The sequence below is a fragment of the Centruroides vittatus genome, unplaced genomic scaffold (genome assembly GCF_030686945.1).
Source record: "Centruroides vittatus isolate TY-2023 unplaced genomic scaffold, ASM3068694v2 contig_345, whole genome shotgun sequence".
In the NCBI taxonomy this organism is placed as follows: domain Eukaryota; kingdom Metazoa; phylum Arthropoda; class Arachnida; order Scorpiones; family Buthidae; genus Centruroides; species Centruroides vittatus.
The window spans coordinates 2839544-2860681 of NW_027122170.1; the positions used below are offsets into that span (position 1 = coordinate 2839544).

At 30.4% G+C, this 21138-nt stretch overlaps 1 protein-coding gene across 1 annotated transcript in view; it reads left to right on the plus strand.

Moving 5' to 3' along the window:
* The first annotated feature begins 8201 nt into the window (after window positions 1-8201).
* LOC136974232 (serine/threonine-protein phosphatase 6 regulatory ankyrin repeat subunit B-like) overlaps window positions 8202-21138 on the plus strand; it is a 38394-nt gene continuing 25457 nt past the window's right edge. Inside the window, exons 1-3 of the mRNA XM_067269061.1 lie at window positions 8202-8270; window positions 18388-18489; window positions 20857-20955. Of these exons, the coding sequence (XP_067125162.1) occupies window positions 18409-18489; window positions 20857-20955 (180 nt within the window). The 5' untranslated portion in view covers window positions 8202-8270; window positions 18388-18408. The remainder of the gene's footprint in view (window positions 8271-18387; window positions 18490-20856; window positions 20956-21138) is intronic.

A 21138-nucleotide genomic window follows, 5' to 3' on the forward strand; every position in this document is an offset into this window, starting at 1 on the left:
CGAGTAGAAAAGCGCTTTTAGGAAGATCCTTCTCGTCCTCCCGATCTCGGTTGCGTCTTGATCGAGATGGTGTCGAAGTCCTAGTATTCTCCTAGTCTTTCACTATTATAGAAACATCTTCCTCGTGTTTAGGATCACCAGGAAGTTTCTAAAATCGTGAAGATATCCCCCAATTGTGGAAACATCCTCTCGATCGTAAAGACCAGAAAGATGTTTCTAGAATCAGTTAATCCCAAAGAGTACTTTAAGACTGGAAGGGCTCTGGTATAATTTAAAAAGATGAAAATAAACTTTTTATACCATTTTAAAATTTAAAATTCTAACGGTTTTTTACCACCGTTAACTTTAACGACGCCATTTTAAAATCGACGTTTGAGTTAACGCAATCAATTTAAATTAGAATTAATTAGATAAAGTTGTCATAGGAGATTACAACGGTTTATGAATGAAGCCCGAGCATTCTAATTCTGCCATAGAAAGAATAAAGCGGATGCTGGACGATTGTTTGATTCAGATTAATGTACTTTAGTGTTATTGGATCGTTGCCAGTTTATAAGGGGGTAGCGTGAGTTAAATGTATAAGAATTCTGAATTTTTAGCATCTGTTCATTAGTCCTACATACCTAAATAACATATCCCACTCTGTATTATATACATTTTACTTAATTTTATATTTTTCCCATCTAATTTTTTTCTCCAATTTTTATAGAAAATTGTAACCCCCTTTAACTGAAATTATTATATTCTAAATTATTTTGAAAAAATACTTTTTTTGGTAAAATTTTCAATATTAATTCAATAAATTCTCAGTATAATTTATAGATATTAAGGTCCTTACGTAAGAACTAGCAATAGAGTCGTGCCAATCATCTAACTCCTTTCGGAGAAAAATGTTTGAATCGAAATAACGTCACGTCCGGTGTAAACCGGAAGTTATTATGTAGTTAGTCGGGACCTCTTTCCCCTTAGGTTGCCTGCCATATCTGTTTTCGAATGCGTCTATCTCATTCTGTTCTCGAGATTAAGGGAAGACAGACGGACGGGAATTAGAAAATTCTGTATTCTTCTTTTGGACGAAACCTCGAGACCCCGTGGAGCAAACATTTCAAAATTTGGCAGGAACACATCTATTTATGGGAAATTAATACTATCACATTCTGGAGATTATAAGTGGAGGGGGACGGTAAGAGGAGGTTGTGGTCGTATCTCCAGTGGGGTCGGATTTAATGAAAATTTTACTCGTTATTCGTCATTTTTGTACGTACGAAAACGTATAAAAATTAATAAAATAAAAGATAATTTTATACATTTATTCTTTTGCGAATCATAAAACACGGCAATAATTTGGTAATTGTTCGTAAGATGTAAATGGAAGTTCAATTCTTCCATTAAAAATACATTGCACTTTTCGAAAAAAAAATACAAAAATAAAATGGCGAAAATACATTAAAATGTATTGATTTTTATACTTTTAAATATTTCAAGAATAACGAATATAATAATTAATTCAATTAATAAAAATACGAATTTAAAAATCGTAACATGTCGAGTGCCTATTTCTAGCAGTTCTCATTGTCTCCTCGAAACTCTGGCGATTGTGCATTATCTCGGGCGAAAAACGGGGTGGATAAGTTTAATTATGACGTTCCTCACTGAAAACAAAGCGAATAACGAATTTTGTGTATTAGGGGAGACTGCCGACAATCTGCGAAAGTGATCCTTAGTATCTAGGAGAGTCGGAATGCAATTTTAACCGACGGTTTTAATGCTCGAAAAAGTATTGTTACTGGAATTCGTGTTTTTGAATGTTTGGTTGGTTTGATAAGGCGGCGCAATATGCGGGAAATCTGCCGAGGGAGACTTTCTATGCAGAAACTGGTTCTTATTTGCATGTTAGACACGTTAAAAAATCTGGAAACTCCACAGCTGATCGCCGAGACCCGAACCCGCGATCAACTACGCGAGCAACTTCAAAAATTTTGCCTGCGCCTTCCTCCCGGTTACATCGAGTCTCGTCCCTCCCCACCTGCCGTTCCCATTGAGAGCCCGGCCGTGGAACATAACGAACACGAAAAAAGTTTTCTTAGCGCCCGTGGAGCGAAGAGAATAACAAAACCGTATAAGATGATCTAATTCCATTTTTGTACGCCTCTGAAATTTTCGGTCATCAGTCCAATATTTTTCAGTCGAATTTTTTCAAAGGTGAATATATTCGAAAATAGCTGTAACTACGTGTTAAATTAAATTTCACAGTTTCGAAGAATAAAACGCCGGAGATTTACCAGAATGACGTCATATTTTACAGTGAGACATTCTTTTCTGTTTAAATTTTATTTTATAGAAAAAAGTTAGTTACAAAAATATCCGCTAGGGCGATAAAGGGCGCTACAATACCGTAATAGAAAACTCAAAATGTCTCAAAACGTAGGATACGGGCGTGTTTACGCAATAGCTTGCTCGATTTACATTTATGCAAATCGAGCGAGCTGTTGCAATTTAGAAAAATTGATTCTTCCATCTTTTAGATATGAATTAAATAAAATGTAGTACAATTCTTCAAAAGAACAACCTTTTCCTTCAAATCTGAGGAAAATTCCTTAAGGTAGGCAACGCTGCATCCGGATGCGTTGTCGTCATCCTTCGGGTAGGAATTTTCGGAATTTTTAAACTGTAGGGCATATCCGAAAAGTAGAAAACATTCTGGTCACCCTAAATCGTGGAAGTACCGAGCCTGCGGACCCCACTTCCCAATTGGACCGTCTGCAAAACTTTGGCATTTCTGTGGTACAATAATTTAAGGAACACTTGGTACCTCGCAACACCTCTTGTCTGGACACTTAGCGTGGGAAGGGGTATTACACGCACGATATCGAAGACGACTTCCAAACGACGGACACACTAAAAACTGTGAACGTAGTGGCCTGTGTTTTCCGAAGATCTTGAAAAGTAATTAAGAAAAGTTTTGTGCGGATCGGTCGAGGATTTTAGAAGCGTATCCAGAACGGACAGGCGAACGGACGAATTGGATTGATAGAAGGACGCAACGCGTGGACCTGTGCCTACCTTTTCTATGGGAAACTGGCCACTATTTAGGTGTTAGACACGTGAAAAAATGCAGAAAACTGCACGTGGCCAGTCGGTCGGTGAGACGCGAACCCGCTGCCAATGTTCAGTAATCTTATCAAGTTACGTTGATTTACAAGCTGTTATTAGGCTAAAAATATCCGCTTTACACAGAGTCGTTTCCGTCTTAGACAAGTTTTAGCTTATAAATTGTTCCTAAATTTATTTTACATTTAATAGAGGGTCCGTTCTAGACGGGTTTTTTGACGTAATAAATCCACTTTTATAAAAGTATATTCGGTGATTTAAAACGTCAATGGACCTAAATAATTCAATATAATGTATGTTTTAGCAACAATTAGATATGATATAATTTGTATATACTGTCGAACCTCTAATAACGGCCACCTGTAAAAGACGGCCATTTTTTGAGAAACGTCGAACAAAGATGCACACGAAATAACCTTCATATTTTTTACGTTCCCGTCAGTGGCCGTTCTTCAGAAGTTTGACTGTATAGAGTAACAAAAGATAATCTATTGGCAACTCGCCACGTTCTAGAATTTCCTGTAGAGTGACACAAAAGAATAGTAATTTAAGTTATACAAATGCATTATAGTTATTATTTTCATAATACATCGTAACGAATACATTTCTCGATATCCAAGTTTTGATGCTCTTATTGATCGATCGATCAGCGTGAGGCACCAACACATTATACCTGCACTGTACTGTACATTACATGCAGGCCTCATCGAGGCCTCAGATCACATAGGGTCGACCAACATCCGCAAAGAGACGGGCTTCCAACAAAGGCGAGAAGGAAGAAGCAAGACACTGGAGCGAAATTACATAAATCCGACGATTTTATACAGTAAAACCTGTGTAAAACGAAACGCAAAGATACCGGCCTGAGATTTCTGTCTTATAAAGAGCAATGTTTGTATTAATTAACACTTCTAGACGGTGAAAGTGCAGTCTTAACAAAGGAAAAAAATCACGAAAGCCCCCACGATTCGAACCCGCAAATTACGACATTACTATTTAAAGTTTAGCTGTTGTTAAACCGAGAAAATCCTCTCTACCCAGGTTACGCTATGCTATTATGCAACCTGTCTAAAACGAAAACGGAAGACTTTCGGGAGCAAAAGTCTTCCGTTTCCACTTAGACAGGTTTCCGACTTATAATACAAATTTTACATAAGAAATCATTCCGCTGCAAGACTCACTTTCCGTGTAGGCGGGTTTCCGCTTTAGACAGGTTTTAATAAAGTAATTTTAAAAGTTTTCAATACACATATATATAACTTATATGATATATAATTGGAGAAATAAGCAAAAACCAAAGCACTTAGAATTCTAAAGCATAATGCCTAGAATAATGATAGATAAATGATTGTATGGAAAGAACGAGAGACCAATACTTGAACAACCAGGAACAAATGTAGAGAGGAGGGGATTCGAGAATAGGCGAATAATAACAAATTTTCTACAATTCAAAATTAAGTCAATTCTTTTTAAATTTTGAATTATTTATTATTTTATTACTGTTTAAGTGGACACGTATTTATATAAATGAATTTTTGTGAATCAGCTGAATCAGCTGAAGTGTTAAGAGTGAAGAAGAGAACGAACTCGGATATTCGAAAATAAATGGAGCTTGAGGAAGATACGATGAGTGACAATTGAAGAGAAGAGGCTGAAGTGATGTGGTCATGTACAGAGGACGACGAGAGCAAAGAAAGAATAGCAAAGTTAATTGATTAGAGTCAGAAGACGGAAATGTCAACTACGCTAAAATAAAAGGATAATGGTGATGATTACATCACCGGCATTCTTCCGTTTTATCCATCACGAGCCGATGATGCTCGCTTGCTCTTCACGCTCTTATAAAGTTCCCATCAGCATCATTGCCTTCCCGATCGCGATGACACTCATTGAAATCTGCACGCTTTGAAGCCATTAAATCTACATTAAATTTAAATAATAATTAACAATCAACTCCTTGCACATTTATTTCAATAATTAATCCATAACTAATCATAATTACGAAAGAAAAACATTTATTTTATTTTAACACGAATTTACTCGAATTAATAAATAACTTTGGAGTGAGTATAAATTGTTGTAGAATAATAAAAACTAACGAGATGTCCGAAACGTCATTTGAATTTTTGAACACGACCTCTGTCTGACTTCTTTATCTGTCTGCTAATTATACTCTTCGTTATAATTTTCCCAAGTCCCCTCATTAACGAAAACGATTTTAACATAGCTATAATTCAAATTAACCTAGATTTAGGGATTAACTTATTAGTATCTATTTTGTTATCAAATTCCTTACACGTAATCTTTATAAGGAATGTGTTAAAAGATAAAGGATTTTTATGGCAAAAATTTGTTCATGTTTGGCGTGTGATTCAAACGAGAAATGAAACCTTCTCTTTCTTATTCCTATAGTTTCTATACGGTATAAACGCTTCCAAAGAGGATCTCGTATTATCATCCAAAAAAAGATGGCGGAACAGACCACCTGACCCTTTTTCGCTATCTTTTCTTTGAACGTTAGACAGTGTTTAGTGGGATTTCCAGGAAAGATCGGAAAAACACGTGCTGAAATCGAAGCTGACCCGTAACCTCTGTCTCCCTCTGCAGATTTTACTCCAGAAAAGACAGGGGAACGTGTCGAAATTGGAAGGCCCTAACGCGTGCCTTCTGTCTTCCATTACGGATCTCCCTAGTCTTTTAAATAATGGGGATCTTCAGTAAATACAAGGAGCTACGAGAAAATAAGAAAGTTCCATTGCGGATCCTCACCACACGTTCACCAGCGTGATGGAATCTCCATTCAAGATCAAAATCTTTCAAGAGGGAATAACTCTGTTAATTATCTCGTTAGTGTCTAAATTACTAAAGTAATAAAGATTATTTATCAGTTGCCCAATAAATGAATTTAAGTTTACCTATTGGGCAACCGCTATAGGGACATCAATAAGAGGAATATTAATTACAATAAAAAGTTGATTGCATCCAACAGAGTATGGGTTAGGTACAATAAACGACTTTTCGAGAAAAAATACCATCAGGGGATGCCATTGGGGTAATAATATTTTTATGTGTTAAATTATTTAACTTCCGATGATAGAGTTATTTGGGATATAGACAGGAGGTTAGGCTGGAAGCAAAGGGATAAACATCCAGTCGTTACGCCTACACGCGTCGTATAATTGCATTAGTAAATTAACGTTACGCTTTATATGGCCACACCTGCACTAAATAGTGACAAAAACGTGCCTTTCGACCCACTCTTTGGTTATTAACTGAAAATTAGTCGAATTCATTAAATTGCATCGTTCTTAGATATTGAAACTCGTAATAAAACACTTGTTTCGGGTGTTTAAAACCCAATTTTAACGTTTATCAAATCAATGTTACTTAATTAATATAACTCGTCACGTGTCTAAGGTGCGTAACTTTAACGCTTACTTACTTTATAAAGTCAAATATATAAACGTTACGGTTTAACGTTTGTTACGCTGTAAATTTGAGACATTTTTGTCAAATAAATAAAGCAGATAATGAAGTGTTCTTTGATAATAGTGTAAAAGAAGAGTAACGTTATTTATAAGTATATAAACATTGTATTCAAGTTGAACAAACGTAAAATTTTAACGTTTATATACGTCTTAACAAGTTACATGTATGTCTATACAATATATGTATACGAGTACTAGTTAAAAAAAAAAAATTAAAACTTTAAATTAGTAAAAATTTATATATTTTCTTCTTAAATTATTCACTCACTCGCAGTCAAACTTCGGAACAACGGCCACTGAAGGGAACACAAAGCCTGGACGTTGTTAGGAGGTTATTTTTGGATGCATTTTAGTTAAAAAAAACATTAAAATTCCCCAAACAATGACTAATGTTTACGGGTGTCCGTTATTGGAGGTTGGGGTGTCGGACATTTTATCGATAAAATTAATTTTAAATTTTAGAATAATTCCGTAGTCAAAAAAGTAATAAATAAATAAAGAAATTGAATATAAAATATTTAAAAATAACATATTTATTTTTTGAATTCGAAGGAGAAAATTTAAATTCGAAAAATGGGAATAACGATCCAGTTATCTACATTTCCTCAGACATCATTATTCGGTCCACTCAGTCACGCGGACATGTCCTACCTGACGTAATTATTATTATATGACATTGGCGCACGCGCCACTTTACGTCACACCCCTGACCAACTGCTGACATAACGTCAGTGTAGAAGTGAGCAGTCACTATGCAGTCCACCGGAACGTAACTGTTGTATATAATTTTTTTAAAAAAAGCCACTAATCAACAAGATGTCTAATCCACCGAAAGACGAAGGGAAGGGTGCTGAAGATGGGCCTCACACGTCACCGAGCACCTTCATGCGTATGCTGAGGAGGGTAGGAAAGGAGTTTAATGGTGGCGTAGAAACAAAAAACAGCAATGGTCCTCTCGGTGGTATTCTCAGTGGAAGAGTTACAAACAAAGGTCCAGGTGTAACTCTTTTAGGAGAAAACGACACGGATGGTAAGAGCATGCCGCCGGTGGCTCCTACAAGCGATTTCAAAAAACCATCATGGCTGAGAGGACCGACAGTACCCAAAAACGTTCCCAAAGTCGAAGATAAGACGGAAAAAGTGGCCGAAAAAGATCTGAACAACGTAGACGTACCCCTAACAACAGTTACGATTGACAAAGGTGACAAAACCGAAGAGACGACAGTTTCGGGTGTCATCAAGGGTGACAACGGGGGTGAGATGTCATCGTCGGCACCCAAACAGTTCTTCGGCAAGAGGATGTTAAGAAACAAAGACGGAAAGTCTTCTATAATGGCGGTCAGCAAGTTATTAAAGAGTAAACCCATAACCATACCCGGGAATCTCGATGGTGCCAAAGCCGAGGATGCTCCAACGGATGTTAAGGAAGACGATAAAGAAAGTATTGCCACGTCCAAAACGATCGAGACCACCACTACGGATTCTACCAAGTCTAAAACTAAAGAGGATAATGCCAGCATCAGTGATAGAAAGTCCTTATCGTCCACTCAGAGTACCATAAGTATAGGGCATCGTCTCTTAGGAGGATGCAAACGTGGGGAATGGTTAGGAGTGGACACCTTCCTCAAAAATGTGGATAAACGCGACATTTCGCCTAATTTGGCCGACGAGGTAAGAGGAAATTTAAGAAATTTTAGTTTTACGCGCGAATATTCAATAAATTAGTGTCATGTAATAAACCCAATTTGCTTAAGTGTAAGGAAGAAGTGTAACAGTCTCGAATAACTGAAGAAAGTATAAAAATTTGCATAATTCCATGAAATTATTGATTGATTTCTGTGCAGATATCTCGCGTGTAAAAACAGATTTAGATCATTTGTACGTAGTCTATGATTTTTTCCTTATAAAAACAACTGTTAAATCCTATTATTTGTAGCTAAAGTGTAAAGTAAATACACACTTTTTAAAGGAAAGAAGGATAAAATAAAAATAAACGAATGACTTTCCTTCGATTACATACAATTAAATTTTTTAAATATATAAATGTAAATTCATTTAAATGTTTTAATTTAAGGTATTGAATGCATTGCGTTTTTGACAGCAATTTGCCGAACTTTTTTCGTTTTATTTTGTCCAGAATATCGTCTTTTTTGCCGCAAATATCGCCAACTTTTTGACAGAAAGATTGCCAATTTTTACCAAAATCCGGCAATTTTCGATCAAAAATACTGCCATTTTTTGCTAAAACTATTGACGTTCTTTCACTAATATTGTCATTTTTTGCTAGAAATATTCGAATATTTCAGTATTTATTATGACACGTTACTATTTATATCATTTAATATTTCTAATGTTCATGGTCAAGGCAAAGTATTAATGGGTTAGTGTTTTTTTCTGATTATCTTCTAGCTATTGACGAAGAAGAAAAAAAAATCTTTCTTTCTATAATCGAAAATCATTTCTGCGTTGAAAAAGAGAAATGCCAATTTAAGTTATTGATATGGATTAATTCTTAACTAATTATATTTAAGGAAATTTCATGTCGAAATTCTTTGTGCGAAATTGCTTCATTTATTGAAATATTTTAAAGATGTTATCAAGAAATTCTAAAGTGTTAATAAATGGATTTAAATTTGTGTACTTACATGATAAATATTTCCCAATTTTTCTAAAACAATTCGAAAATTTTGAAAATATTGTTGAAAAGTAGAGATTTTTGAAAAATTCTTTTAATAAAACTTCAATAAAAATTGTTAAGATATTAAAATATCAATTATTAAGCTATTTGATACATCTATTTATGACAAAAATTTTAAAGGAAAATGCTAAAATATGCAAGAAATTAACTTCTCCCTAAGATGATCTTAGGGGAAAGTTAATTTCTTGCATACTGTAAAAAATTACTCTGTCTTATAGAATGATGTAATTTCAGCATAATTTATTTTAAAAAATACTCAAAATTTGGCAGTAGACATGCTTAAAAACGAAGCTAGAGCCCAAATATATTTTGGAAATTAAGATTATATACATTTAAATAAAGTTTTTGCGTGTATTTTGAAGAGATTGTGTAACAACGAAACCATTCTTAAGCTGATAGAATAAGATCACCTATGAGCTTCCATCCGATTGTGGGCCTCAAAGGATTAACTACAATGGAGTATTCCTTTACACGTGTTCTCTCTTTCACCCTGCAGGAGGCTAAGGGCTAACAATAATACATGTGTACAATAATAGTAGATTAAAAACATAACTGTAATAACACAAACCCCATCATTTTGTAGAATAAAGAAGTGCCTGCACGACCTACCGCTACGTTGATTACGATGTAAGAGTTTATAAATACCCCAAGCTCCTGTAAATACAACATATAAATTTTCTTATATTTATAAAATAGTCTTAATTGTATCATCATCACCATCATCAAATTGATTTTGCCTTAGGTCATCCATCCTACACTAAAATTATTCAGCATTTCTTTCTTAGCTCCTGTTCTTTATTTACAACTCTCCTGAGATCCTCGTCTTCACGTGACAGGTAAAATCAAGTAAGAGCTGCAGAAAAATAACTAAAATTCTGTTATAATTTGAAAAATAATAATTATTTTTTACATCATCCTTCTGACTTCATAGACAAGATGCGTTAGAACAGATCAGAGATGCTAGGAAGCAAGAGATCATCTCGCATCTTCCCAGTATCTCTGATCTGTTCTAGCGCATTTTGACTTTTAAGATCTATGTTGTTATCAGCTATAAAAGTAGGTTTCTAGAATATTTTTCAAGAATATTTGGAAAAATTTCTCCGAATATTTAAATTTGGCCCATAAAATCGTAAACAAGTTCACCAGAACTCGATTACAATCGTTTAATATTCATATTTCGTCTGAAATTTCAACATTAAATGCTGTTTATTTTTTAATTCATCATTTATATTAAATTTTAATCACAATAAACGAGGGATTAACTGATTTTAATATTAATAATTGATTGTTTTAATATTAAATTAGAGTGATTTTAATTAAAATAAAAATAATTACTTTATTATAAATTGCGTTTTATATCATAACCCATTAAAATATTATATTAAACTTTTTTAAAGTCTTAAAACCATATAACTCGCAATTAAATATATATAATTAATTTATTTTGTTGTTAATCATATTTAAATAGCATAAATCTGTAATTTTGATTTTTTTTAACTGTAAATGACAACGCAGTACTTAAATTTTATTTTAAAATAAAATAAATAAATGGCTTTAACTCAATTTAAATATAAATATTTTCGGCTTCATTTAACACGAAATATGATTAAAATAATATAAAAATTTTATGTGTTTATAGCTCTAAAATTAAAGAATTTGCGCGAGGAATAAACAATCTTGTCTTAAATTAAATAACAAAGATAATGAAGTTGCATTCTAAATACGTATCGGTTGCGATTTCATCCTCATTGTCTTTATTACGACGAATAGCTCTTCTCCATTCATCTCTATCTTTCCTCTTGAATCCTCTTGTCTCTCACCTTGAATTCTCTTGTCCCTCACCTCGAATTCTCTTCTCTTTCTCTCATCTTGAATTCTCTTCTCTCTCATCTCGAATCCTCTTTTCTCTCATCCTGAATTCTCGTCTCTCATCTCGAATCTTTTCCCCTCATCCACTACTGAATCCTAATCGCCAATTCGCAGACTAGAAAACTCTTGTGTATTGCTTTAGCTACAGAACTGCTGCTCATCTGTAAAAAGATAATTCTGATAGATTCTCATTACTTTACACACTTCAAAACCTATTGTAGCTGCTTTCGGAGCTCCTCAAGCACCCCATCACTATTCGTGATTTTTCCTTTTCATCGTTTAGAGCTGCTGGTTGGAATTTGGGAGAGAATTAAAATATAAATTATTATAAATAATAAATAGCAATCTTCCGCTATGTACTGTGCAAAATATTATCGAAAAAAATAAATTTCGAAGATTAATTATGCTAACGATGAATGTTTAATAGATTTATAAATAAATAGGAATATTTCTGCCTATTGTCAATGGTTGTTAAAATCTTTCTCTATGAACTTCTTATGATTCTATGTATCCCCTTCTTTTCTATTCCTCTTATCTTTCTATATCTCATCTTTCTGTAAACCTCTGTTTTTCTACGAGAATTTCAGCTTTCTATAAACCTTTAACACGAAATACCTCGAGCCATTCGCCATTCGTATTTGTCAAAAATCTTGTTGAAAATTTTTCTACTTTCTGCATTCTCAAATGGATATCACACGCGGAAAATTCATCTACAGTATGCAAATTTCATTTAAAAATGACGAATGTAGGAGAAATATATGATTCTGACGGTCAGAATATCCTATATATACATTATGTCAGGTGTTTCATGATTACTATATTAAGTATATTAATGTTACATACCCATTTTAATATATTTAAATGATAACCGATCACCTGTTCTCCTTCAAAGATATCGTTGAACACCTAATTCTCATTCATACCATTTTAATAAAATTCGTAAATCATCGAATTTTTTCCCGTTATTTTGAACTTTATGTAAACTTAATAAATTATAATATTATAGACTATAAAATGATCTACAATAACTGTTTTTGGCCACCCTTTACACACAGTTTATATTTCCCAAAGATTAAAGTTTAACAATTGAAAAAAATACATAAAAGAAGAGAGAGAACATAAAAATAAGTAAACATTTCTCGAGAATTATAACTATATTATCATCAGGAATCGCAGCAGCGATAGAAATCTGATCAATTCTACATACAGACAGATTAACAATACGATAATTTGAAATGTTTTGAAGCGGGACAAAGATTAATTACATTGAAAATGGAATCGTTTGAGTACTCCTTTTCTGAATGACATACAAATTATATATATTAGTTGTTTTGAAATAGTAACCTATTTGTTTATAGAGTTAAAATTTTTATGAAGCCCCCAAATATTAACAATCAGAAATTTCCAAATTATAATTACCATTTTATGGAATTTTTTAATAAATATTTTGCTTTCAATGTGTAATTTTTGCATTTTTTACACTCGTAGTGAAAAGAGAAGAGCGTATAAAGTCTACAATAGATTGATGTTTTAGTTTGATTTTAAGGAAGATTTTATATTTTATGACGACGTTTTCCTTCTGAAACTCATTAATTCAAGCTCAAAAGTTTTAGTTATATATTTTTACATTTATTCAAACATTATTTGGATTTAAGAATTTTATTTTGTGGAGAATTTTTTCCAAATTTCATAGAATAAAATCCTCTAAAACAGACTTTTTCTGATGTTTATCTATATTATTTAACTGAAAGGTTTATCAACAAATTTTCTGTGTTTTTTTCTAGTTAATTCGTAATATTTTATATAAAGTACATAATAAAGTTCACATATCTATTCACAGTTTAAGTTACTTCTAAGGGAAGAGAAAGTAAGCAGAAGATTTTTTAAACAAACTGATATAAAATGTATAAATAACACGGCCCTAACAAGGAATAAGACTTGCAATTAGAACAAAAAATTAATTAAGAGATATGATTTCTCTATGGTGTTTTTTCTCTGTGTATCTGTAGTATCGATGGAAAGGCTGATTTACAGGATGTAAAATGTTAAATGTAAATTTTTCTCATAATTGATAAGTATTAAATTACAAAAAAATTACTTTTTCCTCTAAAAATCGATAAAATAATTTAATTTCACTACTAAAATTTATAATAAACAATATTAATTAGAATTAATTATTAGTATTGATACTAATTGCATATGTTATTAAAAAAGAAATTAATTTATTATTATTATAGAGATGAGAATTGCTAAACCAATTCTCATCTCTATAGTGTATAGTGTAGAGTGTATTTCTATCCAATTTCCAGATTTCTTAGATTTAAAGATAGTGATGTTCGTAATAAAAATAATTAAGCGAAATAATATAAAAAATTTGAAAAAATAAACAAATAATTAATTTTTAGAGAAGTATACCAATAAACTCTTTCTTCCTGGGTCTTCCTCTTGGCCTTTTCCCTCTACCATTTCCCCTATCACTCTCTTCATTAATTGGCCTAAAGTCCTTTGGCCAAATGCCCAGCAAATGCAGATTTTCTTTGCTTAATGCTGGTCATTAATTGTTTTCCTACATTAAATTTCTTAAGTACTTTTTCGTATATGATCCTCTCTGTCCAGTTAATCCTGTCCATCTTTCTTAGTCATCACACTTCTGACGAGTTTATTCGGTTTTCCATTTCTTTCGTGACAGACCAAAATTCGTAGTATTTAGTATAACAATCACTGGTACCGAGCTCACTGTAGCTGTTTTTACGTAGAATATAACTAAATATTAAAGTTCATTGCCTTCAAAAAAGTAAAAAATAAATCCGGTTCCAGATCAGTAAACACATTAGAATTTTAGGATATACTTATTAAAATTAAACCAGTAGTTTAAAGACTAAATCTATACTTTCGATTTTTAAAAATAATGCCTTATGCTTAAATTCTCTTCTCTTCACTACTATCTCCTGAATCATGATTTTCTCCAACCTTTAGAAGCCATTTCTCTCTGTTCATTGCATCCTTATACCCCAGTCTTCTCGTATTCCCTCTTTCCAGAATCTTTTTTTTCCATTTTATCATTGGTATCCTAGTTCTCAACCCATTATTATCTTCTTCTTTCCATACTATTTCAATCTTTCCTCCTCAGTGGTAGTCTTCATTATCTATTTTTATGTAAATTTAAAGATAATTTGGAAAATCAATTAAATTTTCCGTAATTAATTACAGAACTTTAAGGAATCTCTCTAATATTCAGTGAGGCACTTAAAATCATGTCAACTTATATTTCTAATGAATATATTTTATTATAAAATTTATAATTACAAGTAAATGACTTTTTAATATACTAAAGACTAATTGTTAATACATAAAAATATCCTTCTCCTGATCAAAATATATGTTTATAATTTTAATTTTTTTATTTAACATTTTTCTAGATATAACATAGTATATCCCATTCTAAGTAAATGATTCTATTATACTGTATTGTATATAAATAGAAACCTAGAATCCATTACAATATCATTAATGAATTTCATGATAATGCCAGAAATCGTCAAAATAAAAAAATTATTGATCGTCAATAAGCTTTATAAGCCATTAAAATAATGACACCCTACGATTATTTTGACAACTTTCTTTCAAATTTATTTTGACTTTTTTTAATGAATTATTCTTCGCTCTAAACTTCATATTCCAATTTATTTGTAGTTCTATACCTATTGAACAATGTCTCTCAACACTTTTCAGTTGATAAATACGATTGAATCACGAATAGATCAATAAACTAGAATTACTAAATAAATTTCTAAGAATTTCTTTACAATAAATAAAGCTCAGAGTGTCTCAATTAACCGTGTTTTATTTTATATATTTCAAGTACTGTACATTCGTAAATATCAATCATAAACTAAGTTCAGAGGAACGTATATTGATGGCTTACAGTTGGATTTGCTATATTTGCTTAGTTAAATAATTGGAATTTACTGTTTATAATTGTTAGCTGACTTTTGGACTATCTGTTATATTAAAGGAACATAATTTGATACCCTTAAGCATATAGCTTTAGCGAATATGTGAGTGGGTTAAGGCCATTATAAATAGAAAAACACTACAAAGATCGAAGATCTTTGTAGTGCAATTTCTCAACAAGAGAAATTGAGAAATTGCATGTTCTAAGATTTAAACAGATAATTATAGGCAGAAGAAATTAATTATGTAGTTAAAGAGAGTGGAAAAATTAATAGAGTCGTTAATTTCTGATAATGTAAATCATGTTACAAATGAATTTGATAATATATGAAACATGTTTGATTACTTTAAACTAATTGTGAGCCCTATTTTTTATATACTACGTACTTTTTGTAAATTTACTTACATTACATTGTGAAATCTTCCTGATTTTTGCTTGTTTTTTGTTAGAAATAAAACGAAGAACACCCTGCATCATTCTGTCGTTGATAAAGTTTTTCAGTTACGTTCAGTTCGTCGTTACTTCATAACTTTTAACGATGTCACATAAAGAAATCATGGAAAATTAATACTTTCCATTAATTTATTTAGTTTATAATCTATATGTTACGTTTATATTCACTAATTGGAAGTTTGTTTTCATTTCCAATATATTAACTTAAGAATTGTCCTGTATAAAAATGCAAAAATATCGAATTATATATTAGATTTCTTAATATTCCCTATAAAAATTAAAGAAAATAATTCCCAATTTCAATACAGAATCTACATATTTAATATGTAGATCCTGTCGAAGACAGAGAGAAAAAGAAAGAGATTACGCTTCAATCAACACTCGAAGCCCACATTTAAGAAATTCAATAGCATAACGTTATAAAATTTATAATTTTCTTAAATTAATCGAGTAATGCCGAATTAGGACAGTAATTTTATCGAACAGCTCGACCCCACATTTTTAATAAAATTATTTAAATCAGAGTTTAAGTAGACGAGCTCATACAATAGATCAATTATCGCGGTTCATTGTCTAGTTTTGGTGATTGATTGTCATTCACACACGAACTTAATCATTTAAAACACAATGCTCTACCTCTTTCCACGAAGACATGTTCAAATTCGTGTACATCGTATTGTTGTTTAAATGACAGTTTTAACATAAAATTATCGAGAAGATGAATGTAAATTTTTAATAATAAATTTTCTTTTATAATACAAATAGGGCAACTTTTATTATTATTTTGATAATTATTTAGATTTTGAAATCCCCCAGCAGAAAATGTAGAATCATAACAAGTGTTGATAAATGTATTGGCACAATGGAAAGCACTTTAAACAATTATTGTAATTGGATTCTGCTTTGTTTTTTGTGTATATAAATATTATATTCTGTACATGCTTCTTCAGCATCATTAATCTAACTTTTAAGTGGATGCAATGGATGCGACCCCATTCAGCTCTGCCATAACATCGTTCAGAATCAGCTCCTTTGTGTCCTTACTACACATTAACTTGAATTATCTTCGATATTCTTTCTAGTATTGATAAATTAACATTTTCTTTATCCATATTCCCTATTTCTCATGATATGACTACACATTATCAATCTCTGACCTTCATAAATTGCACAAATGTTCTGTTCATTAAATTTTTCTGCTCTAATCTTTAATTATCCGGTTACGTCTGAACCACCATATTCGTGAAAATCGAAATTAGTATTACTGTAACCAATCAGACTTAGTATAACATAACTAATTAAATTATGTAGTTGGTTAATATAATTGGTCAAAAATCAATTTAAAATTTTAAAAATCATAATAATATTATTTTTAAACATTATAATATAAATAAACACATAAAATCTAAATCAAAACTCTAACTATAGCATTTTCTTTAAATCGTTATTCATAATTTATCATTAGTTAAAATATGAAGAAAGATAATTAATTCCCTGTATATTTTGCCTGTAAATTAATAATAAGAAGTAAATTTCTCAGTATTAAAAATTAAAAAAATCTGCAAAAACTATTTCGTAAGAGCAAATAGATTTCGACTAGATAAAGCAATAATTCTGAAAACAAAGCGGGAATGATGCAGACTTTATTCAAACCACACCCTTAAATAACGTGAATGAATTTTTATTTTGAATGTTATTCAGTTCTAGAATATTTAAATATAAAATAATTGGCATTTATTTCTTAAAAAACATTATTTTTAAACAAAAAATAAGCATTTACCGGGAATTTTTGCGGTTCTTAATTCAGTATCAAGAACTAAAAAAAGAACAAAATTAGTAAATAAATTTTGCATATAAGTGATAAAATATATGGAAATTATTGTTCAAAATGTTACATCATTCATTGCCACTAGCGATGTTTTATAGAAATCTCGAGGGAAATCGAAATTATTACCCACAAGAGTAGAATATTTTAACATTGTTATACGGGTAACCTAATTCTACATTTTCCACTTTCTGATCGTTCTTTTTAACCTGATGTAATGAGGTCAAATTCGTATAAGCCATATAAGTAAAGCATTGATTAACATAATTATACTTAATTATATAAATATATGCCTACGATTTATTTTTGGAATTAATTTTTAAGTGTTTAGAGATTTGAGATTAACTAACATTTTTTTCTAATAATAGATGTTTCTTTATACGGAGTTTTCTCAATCCTTTTAAAAATTTTGATGTTTTGCACCGATTTTTTAAAGTAAAATGTCAATAAAGGAGCAATGTGATTATATAATGGAAGGAAAATCAATTTTCTACGTAAAGTTACTTTAATAATTATAAAAATCTTGTAATGTTTATTATAGAAATTTTTCTAAATAATTTATTTGAGAATATATTGATTTTTGCATTAATTTATTTGTAAAATCTGAACAGAGAAGCGAGTGGAATATAGAATGATTTACATTCAATTCTACAATAATATTAGAAAAACTTTTAGAAATTATCTAGCAATTTCTTTAACAATAAGAAAAACGTTGTGAATATTTATTTACAAGAAGTTTTCTACACAATTTATTTACAAAAAATTCGCTTCTTTTGCATTAATTTATGCATTAAAATCTGAACAAAGAAGCAAACCGGATATAGAATGCATTAATCTATTTTTATAACTTCCTATTGACATAAAGTGGAAATGTATTTCAATAATAAATGGTGATTTTTATATACATTTTTAACGTGTGACAAAGTTTACAAGTATAATAAACGTAAGAAACAATAGATATATTATACATAAAATATTATTTTTATAGGTTAATGGATATACTCCTCTAATGTATGCTGTACGAGATAACAGATTAATCGTGGCTGAAAAACTGATAGATATAGGAATAAATGTCAATGCAAGAAATTTGGTAAGTAAAAAATTCTAAATATTTATTAATGTAAGAATTATGTCTCGGTATTTTTTCTATTTAGAAGGCTGGAAATATGTTTTTATTTTTACAAATTTGGGAGCTCTTTAATATTAAATATGTTTTAAATACATGATAATCTGGAAAGAAGTTTAACTGATTGACAATATGTCAAATCGATCATAAACCGGCAGCAGGAAACTCGAGAAGAGCTTCCTGATTGGGAGAAAGGATTAATCTTTAAGCGCCTGTAAATAGCACTTCACTGCACGTAACCGTGCATTGCGGGGATGCATCTCGTAACTCTAACGAGGCGTTGAAGTGGATAAATGTTTAAATATTAAAAATATAATAAATTATCGCAGCGTATAATTAACGAATATTTTAAAAACAATTATCTTTAAGTTAATTATTATTATCATTCAGTCAAAAGCAGTAAAAGTGTCGAAATGATTACGTTCTGCTACTGAATCAACTCGTTCTTTTGAATATTTCATTACTGCTTGAATTATTGATACGAACAGGAAGCTTTAGTTCGTGCTGTATCTTTTGAATGTTTAATAACAAGCAATCTATTGACATCTCCCATTATCGTGATGCTTAACTGCTATTAACTGATTTGAATTTAGATGAAAAAATAAATAAAAATAAAAAAATATATAGTGAAAATGTTGCCGAGAAAAGCCTTTACAAAGTGATGAAAAATCTTAGAAAATTTCAAATTAATTTAAGAAATTTTTAGAATAAATTCTAAATAAATATTAAAATAATGTCTTTTTAGAATTATTATTATTAATTATTTAAAATTTCGCAGTTATTTCCTTTTAAACTTTGAAATAAATTAATATTTTAAAGCGGATTTTTTTATTTAATTAATTTTTTAATATTTTTTTATTATTATAAAAATTTCGGAATTGTTTTCTTTTAAATTTTGCAATAAATTACTACTTTATGAGGGATAAATTTTAGAATTAATTTTTTCGTAATTTTTATAATAAAAGTGTAGTATTTATTATTAAAAAACACAGTAATAATTTATGCTTTGACGATTTAATAGCGTGAAGTGAATTTATATATTTTTAATGCCTTGATATATGTAAAATAAAGGCATATTTTAAGAAGGTAAATTGATTTTTAAGTTTTAAAACTAGCTAAGTTAAATGATAAAATGGAATAAAAACTAATTATTATATTTCAATAACATTTTTTCTTTGCGATTTAATAGATTTATAGGGTGTGGTATCTCGAGAGACTTAACAAAACTTCATAACAGAACTGAATTACACTTTAAGAAATTTATTTTTAGATCATTTGCTAGAAATTTTGATGAAGAAACTCTAAATTAAAATGTATCGAAGCGTGGATTTTTGGAAAATTATTTTAAATATTACAATTTTTTATTGCATGTAAAGTGAACTTTATATTTTCTAAAGAATATATGCTTAAAATATTTATTTTTATGTTTTGATAAAGGAGTTCGAATGATTATTTTATATTATCAAGAATGAAAAGAATTTATATTTTCAATAAAATTACATTGTTAACAGTATTTTACTAAAGGAATCCCGAATAAAAGTATAAGACATAAATATCTAAAATCGATCTACATTAGAAGAGTCCAACCATAATCAAAGGGGGTAGCAGAGAGATTAATTGTATCTTTGACTGATCAGACTTTTATTAATTAAATATAAAATAATATAAATAAAAAAAGATTTACGCATTTTAAAAAGTACAAAGTAAATTTTGGAATTTTTCCAAAATATATACAGTATATGATTAACAATTACCCAAAAATATATTCCAATGGAGTAACAACACTTTTTATTTCTGTAAATAGCCTTTTAAAAATGAATAATATTGACACTTTCAACATTAAATTTGGCTTTTTACTACTGTTTTTCAACTTGGGTTAACCTTTTTTTTATTTTAAAATTTCATAGTTTATAAGATTTTCTTTGAATTATTCTTCTCTTTGTTTTGTTGATAACGAATTTGAATATAATTTTCCTATCTCAAGGGTGCTACTTACTGTTAAACCCATATCAGACCCACCTTCTTCTCAGTAAGTTCTCAATCAAAACTGCTAACATTTTTCATAGCACACGCCATTTACTAGTAGCGTAGGGTGTGTCGGTTGTTCTACTTCTATCTGGCCTCTATAATACCTTTACCTTTGCCTAATTTTCTTATCTGATCTCTTTCTAGAACTATCAATCCCATTTCCTGCATCAGAAATAATGTATTCGGACATCTTTTGATGTATAAAATGTTCACTGAACTCCACGCAATATATATACTTTATGTGTTTTGTTTATAATAAAATAACATTTTTTAAAATAAATATATATGTTATTTTGTTTAAAGGAAGGAATGACTGCATTGTGTATGGCTGCTAGCAATGTTAAAGAAGACATGATTAAATTACTATTAAGTAGAAAAGCAGATCCTCATATACCAGGAGGGGTAAGTCATCGACAAATAAAATCATATAATAATATAAAAAAATTCAGCTTTATAATTTATATCAAACTCACGGTCATAGACTTAGTCCTTAATCTACAAACACATGTTACTTCCTTGCATCAAACAGTAATATATAGAAAAGAGTGAGGTACTAATCTATAATAAGCCATAGCTAAGCTAATA